The sequence below is a fragment of the Sylvia atricapilla genome, chromosome 13 (genome assembly GCF_009819655.1).
Source record: "Sylvia atricapilla isolate bSylAtr1 chromosome 13, bSylAtr1.pri, whole genome shotgun sequence".
NCBI classification, from domain to species: Eukaryota; Metazoa; Chordata; class Aves; order Passeriformes; family Sylviidae; genus Sylvia; species Sylvia atricapilla.
The window spans coordinates 129914-152442 of record NC_089152.1 but is presented as its reverse complement, the minus strand read 5'-3'; the positions used below and the strand labels follow the sequence as shown (position 1 = coordinate 152442).

The window sequence follows — 22529 nt, the reverse complement described above, 5'->3', positions numbered from 1 at the left end:
GGACCTGAGGGACAGTCTGGACCTGTGTCAGGGGAGGTTTAGGCTGAGTACTAGGAAAAGGTTCTTCCCCCAGAGGGTGATCAGGCACTGAAACAGGCTCCCCAGGGCAGTGGTCACAGTCCCAATGCCGCCAGAGCTCAGGGAGCGTTTAGACAACAATCTCAGGCACATGGTAGGATTTTGGAGTGCCCTGTGCAGGGCCAGGGGTTGGACTTGACAATCTTTGCAATTCTAACTCAGGATATTCTGTGTTTCTATGAAAATTACCTATGGTTTATAACAGATCAGTCATGCATTCAAACAAGAAACCACCTTACCCAAAAAAGTCTACATAACACAAAAATCCTAGCACCTCCCCCCAAAACCCCACAAGCAATAGCTAAAAAAAATTTGGTTTAAAAAAAAAAATAAAATAGGAACTATCTTCAGGCAGTGACTTCTTTTCTTTGCAGTGTTCTTAGTATTCCAAAGCTCAAACTCGGGAAGTGACCCATTTGTTCCACTACTACTTCATACAGACCAGCAGGATAAAGCAAAAAGTGAAAGGAAATTACAGGTGGATTAGAGATATGGTGTGGATCCTCTGCAGTAATACATGTCCTGGCAAGAAATCAGGAAAAGCTGATTGCCCATCTACACAATCCCCTAAAGTTTCCAAAATAAACTGGCAAGGCATTCCACTACAGAGAGCAGAATGAAAACAAGTTGGTACTTCAAAAGAGAGGTTCCTCTAGACCTGAGTCATTAATGATCCCCATTAACTCCACTTCAGCATTCCTGACTTTCTAGGACAAAGACTACAGCGATTTCTTAATATCAGTCAGAAAGCATGTCATCTCAGATTACCCAAGAAAGAAGAAACATCAGATCAGGAGGGGAAAATGATGCCTCAAGTCTGCAACTTAAGTTCTTACAGAGAAAGGAAAGAGGTGTATGTTCCAGCAACACCATAGTTAATAGAGCAAGGCAAAATCCTGTAACTGAGCCAGTCAGACTGAGGGACATCTGTTTTCTAAGGTAGGAATTATGGCATTAAAATTACAATAGCACATGACAACAATTAATCCCAGGGCAAAATAGGATTAACATGTTTTTCTACATTCACAGTTTTTCTACATTTCAGAATCTGGAACTAGTGGAAGAACTTATTTCTCAAAATAGCGGCCCAGATTCTGGATGACATCACTCCAGGAGTTCTGTTTGGACCCATTGCCTGCAGAAGCAGAGCAGCAGCTTTGTCCTCCTTGGCCAAGGGCTTGCCACAATCACCAGGGTATACAAGCATCTAGTGCTGATTGAATGGCCAGTTTCTCTGGTACCTGGCACATCGATGCCACTCATTACTCTGCACTGGAACAGTGAGATAGGGCACATTTGCCAGCTGTGAGTGGCTTTCCAGTCCATGGGAAGTGCAGCAGAACCTGATGGCTAAGCCATGAGGTCACATACAGCAAATGCTCAGCCCTGGTCATCAGCCTACAAAGGACGCCAGCATGGAGCACCCAAAACCACTCACCTGAGTGCAACACTTGGCTAAGCAGGAAATGAGAGCAGCTGGTCAGGGACTCACTTCCTTGAGCCCACATCAATATCACCAATTATTTAAAAGCAAAGGAAAGGGAGCTGCATTCACAACAGGGTAGAGGGAAACAGACCAAGAAATCTGTCAGAAAATTATACAAAGCTGCTGAAACTCACATGTTAAAGATTGTTTTCCTACTTAATCCTGCTTCCCCTCTGCTCATCATATTTATTTTAGCAAGGTCCAGTTGACTAGGAGAAGAAAGGCCTACTCTAAGCCACTGCTTCCAGACACACTAGAGAATAGTGGACAGAACCAGAGTGAAGCAATGATACACAACTTATATATTTATAAGGCTTTCCTTCCAAAATCTAAATGTGACTGACACCAGAATTCCAGCAACATTCTCAAAAAAGACCCAACAAACCAAAAAAACAAAAACCCCAACCCCTCCCAGAAAAAACACCAAAAAAAAAACCAACCACAAAAAAAAAACCCCAACCCCCCCAAAAGACCCACAAAAAAAATCCCACAAAAACAAACAAGCAAACAACAAAAACACTAAAAAACTAAAACCAACCAAACAAACAAACCTCACCAAAAAACCAAAAACTTGTATTAACTTGTACTAAGTATCTCTAGTTCCAGCAGCTTTGCTAAACATGGAACAACATGAAGTCTTCAAAACCAGTATGTATTAGACATTCTCTTATTTAGGAGGTCTCTACTCTGTTGTGCAGCTGCCATGCTTACAATGCACATGGCCACCAAGAGAATGCTGCTTTTGTCAAACTTAAAAAATGTCACCGCAACACAAAAAATACAAAACCAAGCCCACAAATACCAGCAACCCTCCTTCCCTCCCACCCCCAGTATTCTGTGTGCAACTACTGTGATGGACAACATGAAATAGCTACCAGAGCAAAGTTTAAAAAAATGTTTGGCATAATACAGATCATCCATAACCTGTTATCCAATGGCTGAGAGCTGCTAATATTATAAGATGGAGAAAATAGTGTCTTCAACAGCCTTTGCTGGTTTTCTGCTGGCATTCAGTGGAAGCACATCCTCTTCCTCCTCCCCATCCCCCCCACTCTTTTTTTTTTTTTTCCCCTTAACTGGTTCACTCAGTACTTTTGAAGAATTCTTATTTGAAAAGAGCCCTAATATAGATGGGGAGGCACCTATAGATAGGGAGGGGGAAAGGGCAATCCATTTGGCTTGATAGACCACTGATCTGAACTAGTAAGGCATTTCCTTTGATCTTACTTGGGTTTTTTTAAAGCCTAACAGAATCTCCCCCTCAGTACTCAGCAGGGGAGCTTAACAGAAGGAGAGCAGCTGAGAAAAATTGGTTCTTTTATAGGAATGGTACTTTCCATGAGTATATCCTGTATGATTCATTGAAGCTTCAGCAATTTCAAAGGTACAACAAGAAGGTACAAAAATGTGAGTTGCAGAGAGTCAATTTAAAACTTACATGAATTTCAGGGCCCTTTCAGTCAGTAACAGTGTTTGGGCAGAACAGTACAAAAGTAAGAAACTGGTGTTTGCTGAGCCTATGCTGACCTGAAGTTCAAAATAGCTCACTGGGGCTTTGGTTTCTTATTTTCACGACATAGCCTTTTGGGTGTTACAGTGAGAACCTCAAAACACATGCTAGAAACAAAAGAACAGCTTGAAATACAACAGGCAAATAGAGGTGAAGACTGACAACTCCCTGGCCTGCCAAAGCAGCGCCAGTATACTGGCATCAATGAAATGCAGCCCATCTTTCCATCTACTCATGACAAGCATTAGTCCTATGAAAGAATCGATTTTTCACAGCTGCTCTGGTTCTGTTAAACTCCTCTGCTGAATATTGAGGGGAAAATTCTGCCCAGCTTCTTAAAAGCAAAGAGAACTCTGAGGATGTGTAATGTCCATAGGAGGTCTCTTAGCACAAACGCAAAACCATGTAAGACTGTATATAAAAATGCTTCTTTTATCAACTTTAGCAGATGTTTTAATGCTATTTCATTTTACAACTAAGCTCTGCAGGTCAAATAGAGCCAGAAATATTCAGTAAATATTTTTATTGTGTAGTTGAAAGAAATTAAAATATATTTTAGAGACAATAAAATTTTAACAGTAACAGTAGTGGAAGACTGCAGCATTCAGACCAAGCCTCTGCAAAAGATGATTTCTTGTACAAGATCTAATATTGACCAAGAAGCTCTCAGCTTCCAATATGAGCTCCACCACTCTAGCATTTAAGTCCTAGGAGACTGAAAATCCCATCAGCAGTAAAGACTCAAATAGAATACCAAATTATTGTCAATCATCATGACTTTACAGAAAAGATGACCTTCCTTCTTAATACAATCTAAATAAGCTTGTCAAAATCTTACAGGTTGTATCGATATAGTGCAATCATTGTTTTGTAAGTCACGTCATATAAGCCTACACCCTGACTCGTGCTGCTCACTGTATTCATAGATGAAGGAAAAGGGGAAAAAGGAGGAAAGCAGACTGGTAGCAAAGGTTCTGGATAGTACCAAGTATGGCTGCAGATGAACTGCCAGGGAAATTTCACAATGCTGAGTTTCTTTTGCCCCTTTATTTATCAGTATAAATCACATATAAAATTACACTAACTATTGTTAACCAGAGCTAATTATTACCACTGGGGTATCTTGAGGTTATGATAACCTCAGTTCTATTTGTGAGTCACCTCACTGCTCAGCAGCAGTCAGAAAGCAATAGATATGTCAGAAATCAGGAAAGAAAGAAAAAAAAAAATCTTGTGCCACTATGCAAATGCGTAATTCTACCCCACTTTGAACACTACACACTTTTGTTCCAAGATTCCCAAAGAGGTAGATCTGGAAGGCATTCATAAAAACTATTAAATGAAAAGTCTGGGAAAGTTTCCCTATAAGAAACCATTAGGTAAATCTGGCCTCAGCAATATGGAGAAATCATATAAAGGCAAATATGCCAGATCTATAGCACAACCGGATTGGACATAATTGTCCAATATAGGAAGATATATCAAAATGAGACCAGGCAGGAATAAGAATTCAAACAAATAAAATGTGGTTGCAGGCTGCTTCCTGTGGCAGGTGAATGAACTGTTCTATTCCTTGCTTCCTCTACTGGCAGGGAAAAACTGAAAAACTTTGTGGAGGTTGAAAAGTATTGTTACTAAACAGAAAACATACCTCTCCATGAGCTGGAAAGAGATAAGAGCCAGGTTAATACAAGGAAAAAGTATTTCATGCACTCATCTTACAATCCTGCCCATGCATCTATTTTTTTGTCACTGTGCTGTGTGTACCTTTTGTTTGAACCAGTACCACTACCCACCCTGACACACAGCAGCCTTAGACATATTCCTACAGAACACATGAGTAACTGATTAATGTCTAACTGGTAGATCCTGGTGGTGCTTGCAAGTCCCACAGAGATATTCTTTACCAGTTATCTGGGAGGAAAATCTAAGGATGTTGGTGACAGGAATCAGCTGGAAAGAGCAATGTTTGGGATTATTGCAGTCACATTTACCAACAAGAAACACGGGCCATGCTTACAGCCTGGGAAGCTATTTTAGTAGACTGCAACTCATGAGATCTTTGAAATCATGCTCAGTGTGGTTACTATCAAAGTAAATACAGCCCTCAAGCACACAAGTAAGAAGCACAGAAGCTGACAAGTGCTTGCTTTTGTATTTCTCTGGTCAAAAATATGTTGGCAGACAAGTGGTACAAGACAATTAATTGCTCAAGGACTAGAAATCGCATCAAAAGTCCAAAGAATCATTGTTGCATCTGTGGGGGGAAAAAAAAAGTAGTGTTAGCCACTGACCTTTTTGCTACCTGAACATGCAAATTTAGGATATAGCAATATTTTTATTAACAGCTGAGAACTGAACAAAATCCATCACTCAATGGTCTATGTTACAAAAATCTCTCTAGCAAGAGGCCACAGCTGTAGGAAACATACACTTTCAGTGTAATCTAATTTTCACAAGCAATTGGTCTTCTGCCTCCTTTCTAGAACAGCTTTTGCTTGAACACACAAAATTATCAACTGTACTATCTAGAAGCTATAATTTGAATAAACAAGGCAGGTTTTTTTACTGTCATGCACTTGAGACTCACCACTGAAGACCAACTAAGCAGTGCAGTAGAAAAAAGCATATGGCACAAGCTGACTCTCCAAGCCATTCCAAGTTCCACAAAGAAGCTGAATCACTTGCACAAGTAAAACATTGACCTATGGAATCTTTGTTACTGTAAAAGGAAGATCAAATCCAGACTTTGAGATAAAGATGTGCATGGTGAGCTTGTGCATTTGCCTTTTCTTATTATTAGATTTGTAACTTAACAACCTGCTTTTCGCCAGGACTAGAAGTCCCTGTCCTTTCACTGTTGCAAAGCTGAATACATAGAGGCACAGAACAACCAAGATTTGAAGTGGCCTCAAACGATCATCTGGTTCAACTTCATGGGAAATGAAACAGAGATTATACATCTAGCACCTTTGTCCAATTACATCTTGAAAACCTTCAATGACGGGACTCTACCATGTTTTTCCCTGGAAGGATTTCCCTGTGACTGATTTTTCTCACTGTAAAAAAATATAAAATTCTTACCTGACTTCAATACTCTCCCAATGCAACTTGCACTCACTGCCCCTTTTGAAGGGAAAGTCTCCATCCTCTTTGTAGCTGCCTGTATGTTCCAGAAAGGCAGTAAAACCAAATTCTTCTCCTAGTCCGAGTTAAAAGCCTTCAAGGAATGCTCATCCAAAAGATAGCTGCCTTCAGGAACTGTAACACAACTTCGCTACATTCTCAGGGAGCTGTGGCAGATATATCTGTATCCTCAATTGGCACAAAATGTAAAACAAAGGCATCAGTAGGATGTGAAGATTGAGTGTTAGGCTGAATATGAAAGGCTTCAGAGCCTGAAGGCCATCTGCTGAGAAGGCAGCTAGTTATGCAACTGTTACTGATGGCTTTCAGTGTAAAACATTATGTTTGCAAAGGAAAACGCAAGCTAATACTTGAAAGTGTTTACAATTTCTCTTATTCCTTTTGCAGAGGCAATAAAAGTATATCGTCAGTGTTTGATTATTTCAAGAATTTGTTTTATCAAATTCAACCTGCATGGTGTTTTTAATAGCTTGATTTTCAGTTACATCATTAATTATTTTTAAAAAAATTTTTGAAGGCCAACACAAAGTACAACTTGAGAGAAAAGACCTCTGGGATGGTTGTTGAGGTATTTAAAACCTCCTAGTCAGACTGAAAGCAGCTGCTAATATTCATGGAGTTAACGGTTTTCAGAAAAAGTGGTTTTCTGTGAACATCTAAATCAACAGATATCAGAAAATATACTTCCCTTGTGCTGAGAAAGAATTATTTTGAGCATTTCACCTCAATGTCACTTTTTATTTGAAAGAGGCATTCCCTCCTGGTTTTAAACTTAACATCCAGTGCAAGGAGATACTGCCCATGATCTTTAACTACTTTGGCAGCCAGTGGCAACTGAGAGTTGTGCAAAAGTGCACTGAGGCTGCCCTTAGCACACAGAAGGGCACACTTCTCTTCATTTTTTCTCCCCACATCATGCTCTCTTTCCTTCATACAATTTACTAGCTTCCAGAATCTCCAAATACATCCACACTTGATTTCTTGCTGTGCCTCCCATCCATAACCTGGGAACTATGCTGTGGGATTTCCCTTACAGCAAGGGCCATATTGTCTGTGGTACTCAGAGGACAGCCAGCAAGTCAATTTTTTTCAGAGAATAAAAGAAACTCAAAACCCCAACAACAAATCAACTTCCATAAGATGCATTCACTCTCACTTTACTATTACAAGCTCTGCCCTGAGCTTTTCTCTTCTTGATTGTTCTGCATTTGAGGCTCATTTGCTGCTCATCGTCTTTAAGCAGACTAAAAGCTTGTCTGAGGGATAACTGTGCCATCTCCATTCCCACAGGTCACTGCAGTTACATTCTAATTTCAGCTGCAAACACTATGCATTAACATCCTACAAATACAGTTGGAAATAACTATTGTAGCCGAGTGAGAAATTGCAAATAGGAAGGTCTTGGAATATTCTGGTAGATTCCTTTACTTAGTCATATTGTATTACCAGTCTCCATCTTTTGTTTCTTGCCAGTGGTGTCAAACATTTACTGGCTGCTACAAGTCTGTCAAGTGAGAAACCTTCTGCATTAAACAGAAGGTCAGAGAACTACTCTGGCATTACAGTAACTGCTGTCCTCCAGCTGACTTCTCCCTAATCAGACTGCAAACATCAGCCTTTAAGGAATTTTATTCTCCAATTAATGCACCTCTGAAAAGAATAGTTTTATCCTTCAGATATCCTACTCAGCATACCAGTGTGGAGGTACACATCCCCCACACAAGCCAGACTGGGATCTTTCAAGAGGTATGGAATCAAAACAACATTAGCTGGAAGGGATTTCAGGAGAGCTCTAGTACAGACTTCTGCTCAGAGAAGCTAGCACCAAGTTATGAATGCTAAGAGGAAAATCAGTTGCAGGCACTCTTCCCTTTGCCCACAGTAAGAACAAGAGGGTAAGCAAAGTGTAGAGCCAAACAATGATAAAAAAAGTTCTAGGTTTATGTATGTTCATCTGGAGAATAGTGATGAGCAACACCTTCACAGGGCTGTTACAGGATACACAGCAATGAATTTGCAGCAAGTTGCAGCAAAAGCTCAAAAAAATTAAAACTATTATTGAAGTAGTCAGTAAAAAATAGCTGCTCAGACAGAAAATGCAAAGCTAAAAGAGCATTTAAAACTGCAGCTATATTCCAAAGGGTATTATCTGATAGTACATATGGAATGCAGACAAGATTGTTCCCAGTTTATAGTTGGAGCTTCTTCTAGATTGTATTATCAGTTGTGACCTGAAATTTCTCTTGTAGCAGTCTTTCCCACTTCCTTCCCACATACCATGCCATAACCCTTGCTTACTGCTGTCACTGACAGAAACCGGTCTGCATGCAGGATCTAGCACCATCAAGTAAATCCTGGGATTATAGCATAACTCCTCAATTTAAGCCTTTCAGCATTCAAGATACACTATCTCCCGCACAATCTTCCTGTACAGACTGTCATTATTTTCCACAGTACCGTACAGCTGTTTAGCACATTTTAAATTGTAACCATTATTCTCACATACACTCCTTTTGCCTCTGACAGATCATCTTGCTGCCTTTCAAGATCCATGCTTACTGAATAAACATGGGTCTGGGCAGGAAATGGGCAAGTATCTAATTTGATGCAAAGCTGCTCTCTAGACCCCCATAATTCCAAAGCCTTTCTCTGTTTGGCTTTTCTGGCATTAAGTGCTGCCAGGGAGTTTTATGAGAGAAATTGTGTGTGCCAGCTGTACACACTTGCCACAAACCAAGGAGCCCCTATAGTAATACCTCTGGTCCAAAGGCAAATCCATGTCTGCTAGATCCCCAGACCAGAATCTCTCACATCTCTATTGCTAAGCACATCAGAAGCAGAAGCTGCTGAGAGGCAGCTATTATTTTCCTTTCCCAAAAAGCGCACTAGAGCAAAGAGATACTGTACAGAGCTAGCTGGAATTTTTAGTCCCACAGGAAACTCCGCAGGTGTGTAATGATGGCTCTAAAGAAGAGTGGCAGCATAACTAACACCAGGTTAACCTGCAAGCCTCCAGTCCAGGACCAAGTCTCTACACTTTTATATCAGAACTCCCGATATAAAGTTTATATCAGAACTCCTATCAGTTTATATCAGAACTCCTGTTTACCCATCCTTCTGTCAGTAACTTCTGCATACCAAAGCCTGGCCCCTAATTCTGTGACCAATAGGCTTTCTTAAACAGAATTTATAGACTTAGATTCCTGAAATATTTCTGCTTGGCAGACTAAACTACTCATCTACAGGTTTGCTGATCTCTTTGAAGAACTACAACACATTTGAAAAGCAGAACTTCCCTTCACAGAACCGATGGCAACTCTTCCCAGACACTAATCCTGCCTTACATTGTAGTTGCTGCTGTTTTGCTCAATAGGCCTGACGATTAACAGACTTGCAGTTCCCCAGATCCATCATAGAAACTTCTTCATAGATGGTTAACAGATTTGTAACTCCATCACAGAAACCTCTTCACAGACTGCCAACACATTCATCACCCTTTGGTCCTCAGGAACAAAGCTAGGGCACATTCATCACCTATTGCTCCTCAGGGACTACGCTAGGGAAGTAAGTGGGATACATTTTGCTGACATTAATCCACGTATTTCAACTCTGACTTAGAGGAATTCTTGGGCGAATGTTATACTCACAGTAACTTATTAGTGCTCTAGTCTATTGGTACTATAGGTCCTTTTACAGCTACATCAAATTGAGACAGATCTGCTGAGTGTTTCAAATTATATGTTTCGTGCACATTATTTTAATCCCATAAGTGTGTACACATGCACACATCATCTTGTAAGGAGAGAGAATTTCCATCCTCGTGTTAAAAAGTCACAGAGAAGGTGAGACCTCTCAGTCAGTGGCACGTTTGAGAAGAGTCCAGGTACTTTTTTTCGCAGCTGTCCATCAGGAGAACAGCTTCCCAATTGGAAAAATCCAGAAGTTTTGACAAGAGTGTAAAACATACAGTGAGCTATAAGATGATCTTATATAAACCAGATTTTGCAAGTGTCATTTGTACTTATTAAAGCAACTTAGCATATGTTACGTAAAAGTATTATAAACAGAGTTCAAGCTTTTCATAAGCTAAACAAGCCTAATTTCTAATGGTTAATGCCATTTTTATAATGTTCTTATTCATTGTTCTCAGGAAAGGGAGCTTCAAAACGAGGAATCCAAAAAGTCACTTGGCTACTCTTACACTACTTGCAAAATCTTTTGTGCATACTAAAACATATTCTAAAACCTAACAGGAAGAGATTGATAATAAATAGCTTACAAAGTAAACTATTTTGTGCCTCCTGAATAAGGTACAGAAGATAGGTGGATAGACAGATATGTTCTAACTTCCAACTAGTTTATTAGGCTTTAAAGAAGCACATATTTCTATTCAACCCTATTCTCAGAAGTAAGAGCCGTAATTTTAAGGTAAATTCATTATATCCATGCATACTGTTAAGATTGTTTTTTCTTTTGCATTCATCTCTGCAGAATCCTGGGCAAACAAGTTGCTAATTGAATCACAGTCAGTTATATTCTTTGTTGTTGGTTTGAGGCTTTTTTTCCAGACCCAAAACAAGAGTTAAAAGTTAATGCATATAAACCAAAAACCTGACCTTTGACTTCAGAAGAAAACTGAGCCAGATGTCTGGTTACGAAGAGCCGCAATTGATGATTCAGATCACAGTACAGAGTATTAATGTTCCAGGAACGAATTCCTGTCAAAAAGAAACAAACAAACAAAGCAAAACAAAACAAAAGGGGAAAGTAAGCTGTCATTGTCATTACATTACATCTACAGAGAAGTGAGGAAGTGAGCAGGACACACAAGGACCCGGGATGCTCTACGAAATGAGCAAACTTAGTATGGAGAAAAACTAAGCAAAGGACTGTTAGAACCTTACCTTCCGTAAAACATTTGTTCCCGAAGGACATGCAGTGAGCAAGTCTCCACTCAACTTGGACTTCAGGCAAGGGAAACCAACAAGAGATGAGGCCAAATACACAACTGATTAACCAAATACATTATGTTAGTTTTACATCTGCACTCTCCAGCATTGGCCACCATTAGAGATGGGCTACTGTGTGGTTATGCTACTGAAACGCTCAGACACCAGCTTCTTCGCTCTTAGAGCCTATGCATCCTCCAAGTCACAAAAGTCCCCCACTCCTCCAACTCCCTCTGCCTAATCACTCCTTCAAAGACACTGATCCCGGAGACCATTTGAGTCTGTTCTTTAATCTTTATAATCTTTGTCAGCTAATTGCCTTCATATCACAGCAGGAAGGTGCTTCTGCTCCCAGAGCAAGTGGCACCAAGCCATACTGGAGAAGCTACCTTCAGACCTCAGTGTGAGCAGGTGTACATTCTGGAGGACACCAAACACTATAGACCACACATTTTCACATCCCAGTAGGGAGCAGCCTTTCCTAGATGGTGTGACTCTACTCTGTACAACAGTGAACAAAAGCAGGATATCACTATGAATCCCTACTCCAGCATCTGGTGGTGCTGCCTGCTGATGTTCAGATGTTGAAGGCCAGTGCCACATACTTCTAATATTAACTGAAATGAAAATTTCAGCTCCAATATTTATTGATGGAGTTCTCACTGAGAGTTCTTTCACCATCTCTCTTGCATGAAGTACAAAGTCTTATTACCTCTATTATCTGCTTTCTTTCAAGGTAATCATGTTAATTTTCCATGGAGATATCATTCCCATTTACTGCAGTCCTAGTTCTCCATGTTGTGTATCAGCTTTTGCTGGCCACTGGCGGGAGAGGATCCTCAACAATACATGCTCCAGCTTTCTAGACATATCAAGACACAGTAATCATTGCATCACACAGGTCAGTAGTTTCAAGGCCTGTAGAATATACAGCATCTGAAAAAACCTTTGTGCTTAATTTATTTTTCTGGTGACAGCTGGCAGAGTGACAAAGCTTATTTATGTGCTGACAGTCTGCACTTCAGACTGCACAAAGACCCCTTAGTAAATAATCTGAACTTCAGGGGAGAAAAGAACAGGGAAAAGAAAAGGGAAAAGGGAAACTCAGAAAACCAAACAAGCACAGCACCTTTCAATTTGGACATGAGATACAAGCACAGAATAAAAAGACATGGAGCAAGAAGATGGACAAATTTTTTCCTATGCTACACTCCAAGAGAGTATAATTGTTTAAACAAATGTCCTGTATAAGAGAGTCTTAATGCAGTACTTATGAGCATTCTGACCTGGACAGGAACAAAGTGGCACTCTGCAGGGGAAATCCTGCTGACTAGCTGCTGTGTCATGGTCATTGTGTCCTACTGCAGCAATAAGTGCTATTTGAGGTACTGCTACATCCTCTAGGATGCAGAAAGAATAGATGCTCTGTCAGAACAAGAAAGGGAACAGTGGAATTATCTCACTTGTTCTCATACTTGCAACAATTTATTTAACATTTTCTTCCCTACAGGTAGTCCGGGTTTACTCATAATCTCTCCCAATTTGCCACAATTTCAATTTATCAATCCATGGCACATGAGCCAGAACATTGCCCTTGCTGATTAAGAATCCTCTGCCATGAGAGTGCAGACTATACCACAATAAGGATAAATATTCAAGCTCTTTGCAAATGCAAAGCCTAGGTAAGGGACCACGTGACTCATCAGTTTTCCTTCTTATTCTTTATGCCCTTGTGAATGTTTTATTTCGTGCTGAGGTGATTTGCTTAAAAGATTTGGCATTTCTCCCTAATACTAGACCTAGTTTTCTGGATATTGTTACAAAATTGGACAAAATTAACACAGTAACAGAAAAATAAAACTAGCATTTATTAGACGGTATTTCGGAAAAAGTGTTGTTCAGATTTCCCACAGATTCACAATGTCACAGCCCACAAAGCTCTACACCTGGAAATGAGCAGGTTCCTACAATGTTGTGTAGCTGCCATTGCGTTCTCCTGAACCAAGGTATAGAAAGAAGTCTGGAAAAACATACTTTTTATATCAGTCAGGGCAAGAGATTATCGACTGGAAAAAAAAAATCTTTGGTTGTTTTTTGTTTGGGGCTTTTTTGTTGGTTATTTTTGGGTTTGGGGTTTTTTGCTGTTGTTGATTTTGTTCTTTGCCTGGTTTTGTAGGTTTTTGGGTGGGTGGTTGGTTGGTTGTTGTTTTGGGTTGGTTTGTTTTTTGGTTTTGTTTTTTATTGTGCAGACAGGGTGCCACAGCCAACAGCTAACACTTAAGTGGGAATCATCATTTCCACATTTCTTGAACTCCCTGAATTAAGAGTGCAGCTGTCTACAGCATCATAATATGCTGACTATTGACAGGTCTCAAGATTGCTCTCATTTTAACTATTCTCATTTTTCATATCTTTCAATCTGCAAATATGGGTCCATTTTAAGAACAGGTCATTCTCCCACTTCATAATGGGGAAAACTCTAACTTGCTGGAGGTTCTGTTCCATGTAAGTGACAGGAAAGACTGAAATCCAGGTTTCCAGCTCCTTGAGTGATTCACTTCTACTGCCAGTAACTTACTAATACCACTGAAATGGCTCTCTCTCATGCAAATGAAACAAGTGTTTACATTTAGCAGAATTTCAGCAGGTTTCTAGTCAGAGAAGGCCAACCACAGAACTTATTTCTACTGTGGTAGTTACAATTTATGTTGCAAACAGCATGGTTTTCCTCAGCAATGGGAATTGTCAGGTTAGTGGCATATGGCTGCAGAATCAGAGTGAAATCCTTTAGTTCACCATCTGATCAGTCACCATTTCAAAGATTCAGAGAATGGATAAGGATGTAGGTAGACAATGGATGAGGATGTAGGTTGGTACACCAGTTCAGTGAAGTGCAAAGTGAAGATGATCACCCTGCTGTGCAGGGAAGCAGGAGTGGCCCCTTCAAAGTAGGTCTTTCAGAGGCCAGACGGTTATAATCAGATCTATCCTTCCTGACTAAAGCCATCCCTTGAAAAAGGGAATGAAACACTTCTCGTGAACAAGCTGCTAAGTGGCCTGCCAACAGAGATAGCTGGTAAAGATGCTGAAGTGAAGAAATCGGACAATATTTGACATTTTTACACCCACCCTCTTCTCAAATTGCACTGTGCATCTGTTCTTCAGTACTGCTGATGCTTGGGAAGAAAACAGTCACAGAATTATCTCTGAACAACACAGTTTAGCCAATAGTTATGATTGTTATCACTGGCATATTTCAAACCAGTGTGTTTTGGAAATGGGGAGCTGAGGGGAGGAGTGAAGGTGAGTCAGAAGGCTGCTACTTTATTTCTAAAAGGTGTACTAATTTGCTTATTAGAACAAAGATTCCCTTAAGGTCCTGATGTAGTTGATCAGCTCTCCTTTGTCTTTTTGTCAGAAACTATCAGAAACTGCCACAAGGGAAGAACTATCATCTCGCCACCTCCTTCCTCCTTACTTCTAAACAACACTGCATCTAATATAGAAAGACAAATTCATTGCCAAGGCCTCTGGGTGTTAGTGAAATATAGATAACAGAAGAGAAAAATGTCATGGCAGGCCTATACTGCACTGTGTCATTCCTGAAGCAGTTCCCTATGTGGCTTGTCCTCTCTCACTCTGGTCCATGCGGTTGCTCTATAGACAGGGAGAGGCTATACCACAACAGCCCCCTGTTCACAGCCATCTCTAGGACCACAGTGAACAGTCCAGCAAGACAATTCCTCCAACAAGACAGAATTTTGTGTAAGATGGAAATAAGACGTAATCTATTAAACCACTAATAAAATAAAGACTGAGGAGAAAGAGAACCATGAAACGTCTTTAACCTTTAAGACGTTCGAGAACTGCGTTAGCTACATGTCACTAGTGCATATAAAGCAATGATCAGGGAAGAAAAAACAACGGATGCCGTCTGACGCCGCAGAGACCGGCCCCGCACTGCGCCGGGGATCTGAGCCCCGCCCGGTCTCGCCCTACCGGCCCCACGGCTTCAGCCTCGGCCTCTGCCCCGCGGTCCCGACAGCGCCTCGATCCTTCCCACAGCCACTGCCCACGGGCCTCGACCACCGTCCCTCCGGGAGGAGTAGGATGAAGCCCTGCGGCGAGACGGAGGTGCCGCAGGGCGGGGAGGGCACCGGCAGCTCCGCCTCATCCCAGGGTGCGGCAAGGACGACGCGGCAGGCGCGCAGCCCCCCCGCGGCTCTCAGGGGCAGGGATCGCGTCCGTCTGGCCCCGGACCCTCCTCCGCGACCCCACTCCTCACCGCGCTCCAGGGCGCCGCGCAGCGCGCCCCGCTCCGGCTCCGTCCCGATCTCCCCGATCACGGCGAGCAGCGCATGCCGCCGACCGCCCGGCGGCGCCGTGTCCATGGCGACCGGCCCCGCCGCCGTCTCCATGGCAACGCCGCGCCCGCTGCTGCGGAGCGCAGTCACTGGCGCGCCGCTCTTAAAGTGCCCTGAGTCTCTCCCTGATTGGCGGAGTTGACTTGTGGTCCTGCCCAAATGCGGAGAGGGGGCGTGGCCTGTCCTTCCGGGCCCCGCCTCCTCCTGAGCCCCGCCCGCAGACTCCGCGCCCCTCAGCGCCCAGGGGCTCGCCCCTCGCCTCGGCCCGCCCTCAGGCTCTCCCGCCCCGGCCCGCCCTCAGGCTCGCCCCTGGCCCCGGCCCGCCCTCAGGCTCGCCCCTGGCCCCGGCCCGCCCTCAGGCTCTCCCGCCCCTCGCCCCGGCCCGCCCTCAGGCTCGCCCCTCTCCCCGGCCCGCCCTCAGGCTCGCCCCTGGCCCCGGCCCGCCCTCAGGCTCTCCCGCCCCTCGCCCCGGCCCGCCCTCAGGCTCGCCCCTCGCCCCGGCCCGCCCTCAGGCTCTCCGGCCCCGCGCCCCTGCACGGCCGGGCTGGAGCCGGCGCAGCCCCGGCTGCGGGGAGCCTGCCGCTGCCTCCATCCGGACCTGCCGCACCCGGGCTGCCCGCCCGAGGCAGCTCGTACCGGCACGGCGGCTGCCGGTGAGCTCCCGCCGGCGTTAGGGCGCAGGGTCTTAGTTCCTTCCGTCAAGATCGGCAGTGGGCTACAGCGACTAGCCGGAATGCTTCAAAACCGTGAGCGGGGCTCAGACCTTTGAAAGAACAATTCAGAGGCGAAGGGGTGTTGATTCATAGTTTAGTTTAGAATTTAGTTACTTAAATACAGAAATCCACGGAGATTTTTAAATGTTTGGTGTTGAGTTGTTGCAATACCCACAGTAAAGCCATATAGAAGACAGCAGTTCTAAAGACGGGAAGGCTTGTCATTGTCATTTGCCTTCCTTATCTCTCCTTCATTGCTTGGCAGTGAGCAGGTCCCTTCCTGGTGGTTCTTCCCTCTGTTCAATTAAAAGCAAGTGTAATGGTCTCCAGGGATAAGTCATGGGATTTCCTGGGTTCCAGACCCATGAACTACACGAACAAATCTGAGCTTTGTTGACTGCCAGTGCAAAGCTGATGTGAGCTGTCCATGGCTGTACTGGCAAGCCCTGGTATATGCAGGAGTTCTTACTGTCTGGGGTGACCAGAGAGGCCCTAACTTTGGGCACAAGTCCTTGTTGCTCACAGTTCTGGCCAGCTACAGTGCTCAAAAAGCAGTCCAATGCAGATGGCCTTAAACTGAGACAGAAGAGATCCGGTTTAGATATTAGAAAAATTGTTTCTACTGTCAAAGTGGCTGGGCATTGCAACAGATTGCCCAGGGAAGTGGTGGAGTCATCACACCTGGCAGTGTTCAAGAGGTGTCTGGGTGATGTGGTTTAGTGGTTTAGGGGTTAGAGTTGTAGCGATGGGTGGATGGTTGGACTCGATGATCTTGAAGGTCTCTTCCAATCTTGATGATACCACGATTCTACGTGCAAAAGCTGAGCAACACCAGTGTATGAGATTTCTACAGGCTGCACAAGGGAGAGCCACCAAAAAGTAGTTTCAGGTAGAAAAACCCATGCCTTTTCTGACAGAAAAGGAAGGACCACCTTGTGCTGGTTCAGTTGGGTGGAAAAGCAGCCCAGCTATTATTAAATTACACAAGTCGGCAATAATGTGCCACGTTTTCTAAAACATTGTCAGGTTCTGCACCTACAGTGCCCGGGATTTTCAGAGGTGAGATATTGTTTAGAAACTTGATGGGCAGATAAGTCAGCATCCTGCCCTCTTTCATTCTTTTGTACCCACCAAGACTGCAGTTGAAACCTCAGAAGGTTCAGAAAGTTGGCATTTTGGCAAGAACATGTCAATCTATTGTGTCACAGAACTCTGACAAAAGGTAGTCAGGAAAAAAAAAAACAACAAAAACAACCATGGTAAAGGAGAAAAATACAAGATAATTATCTCTGCAGGCTACAACTGATGTTACTAGCCTATGGAGTTTTCTCAAATTAAGGTCTTAAATCAAAAGGTAGTCTAGCTCTCCACAAATAAATTAGGAGATAATGCAATAGGTGTTTTTCATGTTAAACTATGGTGACACCACTGGCTATGAACTTTATGAACTAAATCTTGTCAAGAGGGAGAATCAGTGTATCAAAAGGATTTAATTCATTTCTCTGTATTGTAACCTGCATAGCAGCAATAATTTAGTTTTAGAGGATTGCACTTAGCAGGTATGCACATTAAATTCTATCATGAAAGCAGGATTGTAGATCATGGAGGGAAAACATGACAACAATACATGAAGGTGAAAAATATTCAGATATTTTCATACCAGCTGATAGAAGTACCTTCTGTTTTCAGGTGATTCAGTCTTAGTAGTTGCTCCTTGTTTTTGACATGGTAGCTTTCCAGAGCTGCAGCTTTTCACTGCAGTGCAGAGATGCTCTTCCAACTGGCTTTCTGCCAAGGAGAAATGAAACAGGAAACATGCAAGCTGGAGTGAAAGCTTAAAAAGAATATCTAAATACAGAGACTAGAAGCTCTAAGGAAGACTTCACAATTAAAACACTAATTCTGGTGATGTGATCCATTTACATTCTTTTACTGTACCATCAATTTATAGAATGATGGTATTTCTGTTGCTTTGTAACGTGAATCAGAGATGTCTGTGGTCATGGGAGAATTGCAGTAAAAAAGACTTGAGTCCTAAGTGTGTGTGTGCACTGCATGAGACAGTGAAATGAGGGATTTCCAGCTTACTGAGTTCCACCTTTTCCCTGTAAATTCACACTCCAGAACCATATAATAGACCTGTATAGCAATTACGGTGTAAGCTTCTGCTTTCATGCACTGCAGCAGTAGCTGGCATCCCCATGAAAATCAAAAGCTGACTGGGCTGAATGCAGATATTAGAGGTCCTGACAAACACAACAGAAGGAGAGTGGCAAAAGCAGACTAACGGATTACCTCATATTGAAGGACAACGGGTTGCAGGTATATGACCTTTATAAAAAGAGATATTTAAAGTAGGATCAAAATAGTGTAAAAAGGATTTCCTAATATTGTGAGAAGAACCATCTACACTACTTCAATTCCTCAGACCTTTAGCCTGGAATGATTACTTCCTGTCCTTCCTGGCTAAAAATTTCCAAGTGAATAAAAGTACTTCAGGGAATCAGAGACCTGTGACAGTACTCAAGTGAGGATAATGCCTTTAATGGTGGTGAAATATGGTATCATTTTGGCTGTGAATTTCTAAGAAGCAGAGGAAAATAGGTGATCGACTAAATGGATTTTGTTCTGGCCTTGATCTCTCCTGTGGCAACACAGCCATCCCTAGGTGAAGCAGAAGAACCCAGCTTGGACAATGCTTTTATGTACAGATGGAGTCCTATGGTAGTTTATACTGACACTTCCAGAATGTATTGTATGACAGAGAAACAGAGGGATAAGCCTTTCAGTTTGACCAAACCACATTTTTGCTTCTATTTAATCCCACTGCTAATTTATCAGAGTAGTACTCCCATTCTTCCCATTTTTGTCTTACAGATAGTGTGGCAAGATGCTATCTCCTGTGCAATTTGGAACAAAGCTCTGATCAAGGCTGGGATATAAGTGCCAATGAAATTATGAAGTGTATTCACTGTGTCAAGTGATGCAGAGCTTTGGAATTAAAAGACATGTTTATCAGACTTTGAAAGATACTAATTCGTACTTTTATGGAAGTCCTTCTTTGAAGCTGAGGTGATTTTTAATCAATTAAATATTAAATACAAACTGGCCAGAATCAATACCTCTTTTTTTCACCTTTCCACATAACTAGAATCAGTCAAAATAATATAGCTGAAATGGTCAGGCAAAGTACAAGTCTAAAAAAATGTACAATTGTTGAGATGTTTTTTTGCAGGTTAAACTGTGTAGGTTGCCAGCAGCCTTACTGAGCAGTGCAAAGAAATTATAATGACACACTTTCCACCATAATTGCACCTATGTCTTTCACAACTTCTCCAGCTCAGTAAAGTCAAGCAGTGACTTCAACATTTCCCCAGAAAAAGGTGCAGACAAACTACACGACTCCGGCTTGTAACGAAATAACTTAATTGCAGTATTTCGTGGTGCATTTTGTGCGATTGAATAGGTTGCCAGTGTTCAGAGAAAGCGATATGCAAGTAAGTAAAGCGAACGCTTGAGAAGTTAATTTGGTCTACCAATCACAGCCCGGTCCGGCACGATCGAATATCTGACCTTTCTCGTTGTGCCATTCATACTGCGAACACTTTCATGTGGTCAGTCTTCGACAAATTAAGGACGTACGTGCCTTGCGTTACGGGTAAGAGCCGTTGCCTTGAGGGAGCAGGAGCACGCCGGGGGCAGTGCCGGTGCCGGGGGCGGTGCCGGGGACAGTGCCGGTGCCGGGGGAGGCGGTGCGGGGTCGGGCGGGTTCTCCCGGCGGCGCTCCCCTGATGTCCGGCGGGCAGTCCCAGTCCCGCTCGTCGGCCCGGAGCTGCTGAAGGGAGCGGGCTGAGCCGCCGCCGTCTTCATCGCCCGCCTTCGCTTTCTCCGCGGAGTGCCGCAGGGAGAGCGAGGCAGCCCCGTGGCGGGGCCTGAGAGCGCTGAGCGTCTGAGCAGCGCTGGCTGAGGCGACTCGGGGGCCGTCGGGGCCGCGGCCGCTGCGCTGGGGCGCGCCCGGCGGAGCGGGCCGGGCCGGGCCGCTCAGAGGAGCTCCGGGCCGTGACCGGCGCAGTCCGGGACTTCAGCTCCTCCCGGGGACTTGGGTGTCGTACCGGTGGCTCGTGGTGACTCGCCCGCCAGTAGCATGCCGGGCCCCGACAGCGGCGGACGCCAGGCACTATTTGTTCCCAAAGTCATGGCGCAGAGAATAGTGCATGCGGAAATTTGCCGGGTAGTTTTTAGATGCATCACAATAATTGTAATACACAGCAGAAAACGTAAACCTAGTTTTCCAAAGAGAAGTAGCATCCTTACTCTTACTCCAAGCTTAGCTATCTTGTTGGGTAGCTTCGTTTCTTGTAACTAATTCCCATTTGAAATCAGGATCTGGTATTTGGTCCTTTTTCTAGGAATACTGTCCAGTTTTGAAGACGGGGCATGGAGCTGCACTGAGACGTTCCCATAGTTAGTGGTCTGCATTACAAACGAGTGATTGGATGAAAATAAACTATAGCATTAGCTTGCTATTGCAAATTCTGTAAGATACAAGAAATTTGGAAAAATCCTCCAAATATGAAAAATCAGACACCATACCTTCATTTATTGGAAGTCTGGTGTTGGACATGGTTTTTTTGAAGCAAAAGGAAGCAAAGAATCATTTTGTTCTTTCGTTCTTTCTTAGACAAAGGTAGCCATGCCCTGTTCGTAGTTTATAATTAGACTCAGAAAAAAGGCAATCTGACAGCTGAGGAGAAATACTTAAATGAAGATATGTATATTATAAAGAAAGCAGGGAATTTCTTTTCATAGCATAATAAAGATGGGAAAAGTGAGATTTCGAATACAACACAGAAAATGGGAAGTCAGCTTTAAAACACACACAGATTTGGCATTTACAAATTTCACCACCGTGACTGAGCTTTTAATTCTGTCCTATTCTGGTTCATGCAAAAGTACTGAATGGCAAAAAAAAACCAAGACTGGACGGAGATTCTGGAGATAATCTGGTCCAGCTTCCTATTTCAGACCAAGATCAACTATAATGATTGGTTACTACTAAAAAAAACCCACCACCACCAACAAAACAACAACAACAATAACAAAACAAAACAAATTTAAATGTTAGAAATGGTATAATATTTAGAACTTCTTTAGGCTTTTCAAATATTTTTGCTTATTTCTAATTAATCTTTAATTTACACCTACCTGCAGTTCATGAAAACAAATTCAATTCCATTAAACTGTGAATATTATTAAAAACCAAATTATTTGCCATCAACTTTTTTTCTATCTGGAGAATATTATGATAGCCAAATCCTTCGCCACCTTCTTACTAGATGCAGGGCTTGGCTTAGGCCGTGCCAGTGTAGAAAGCAATAATTACTTCATGCATCTAAGGTGTGCATACTACACCCAAGTATAATGCTTACTATTTGCTCCTTTTTCTGTGGCAGCAGAATGACCACTGACTCAGTTTTTGAGGCACTATGGCCCCCATTGCTTTATTTTGCACAAATACCATACTGCCCAGCAGCCCTCTCCCGAATTTATGCAGTTATTTAGTAATTTATTTAATTTTATATAATATTGTTCTTACCTGCATTGTACCTTGTCCATTTTCAGACCATTAAAAAAACCACTTTCTTCTACTACTTCTAGTCCCTCTCAATTTCAGATTGCTTGTGGATTAATAAGTGTACTTATTTTTTGACCAAAGTGATTAAAAGAAACAGTGGACTAGGAACAGCACACTGACGTTTGAACCCTCACTCAAATGTACTTGTTTTAAACTGAGGATTATTAATTTCTGAGGATGAATACAAGTTTTTTACTTACCTTATCAAAACTTCATCACTGCTACGCTTCCCTAGTTTGCTTATGAGAATCCCATATAGATACTGCTAAAAGCCTTACTGTAGTAAAGTTGTTATTCTACCACTTTATGTCCTGTTGCTCTGACATAAGGTTATGAACCTTGTCTTTAGAGATCTGTGTCGGCTGTTAACTCCTCTCCTTGTCCTCTTTTGTCTGAGGATTTGTTATCAAAGTTTTCAAGAATTTGAAAGGAATTTTGAGAAAATGACTGGCACGTTTGCCATTTCTAGTCTTCATTATCCGCTGTGAATTTTGTAAGGTAAGTGTTAATGTTTCTAAGAAAACATTTCAATAATACACCTTAATATACGTGCCAAAGGAGCATCTTCTGGGATTTGAACAACTAGTCACTAAAGCAGCCCTCCTGTGTAGCAATTGCAAATATTTGTATATATGTAGCCTGTTTAA

General features: G+C 42.6%; 1 protein-coding gene across 1 annotated transcript in view; it reads right to left on the bottom strand.

Moving 5' to 3' along the window:
• Positions 1-15588, bottom strand: part of MAP1A (microtubule associated protein 1A) — a 55588-nt gene extending 40000 nt beyond the window's left edge. The window contains 2 exon segments of the mRNA XM_066328087.1: positions 10838-10939; positions 15456-15588. Of these exon segments, the coding sequence (XP_066184184.1) occupies positions 10838-10939; positions 15456-15588 (235 nt within the window).
• Between the last annotated feature and the right edge of the window lie 6941 nt (positions 15589-22529).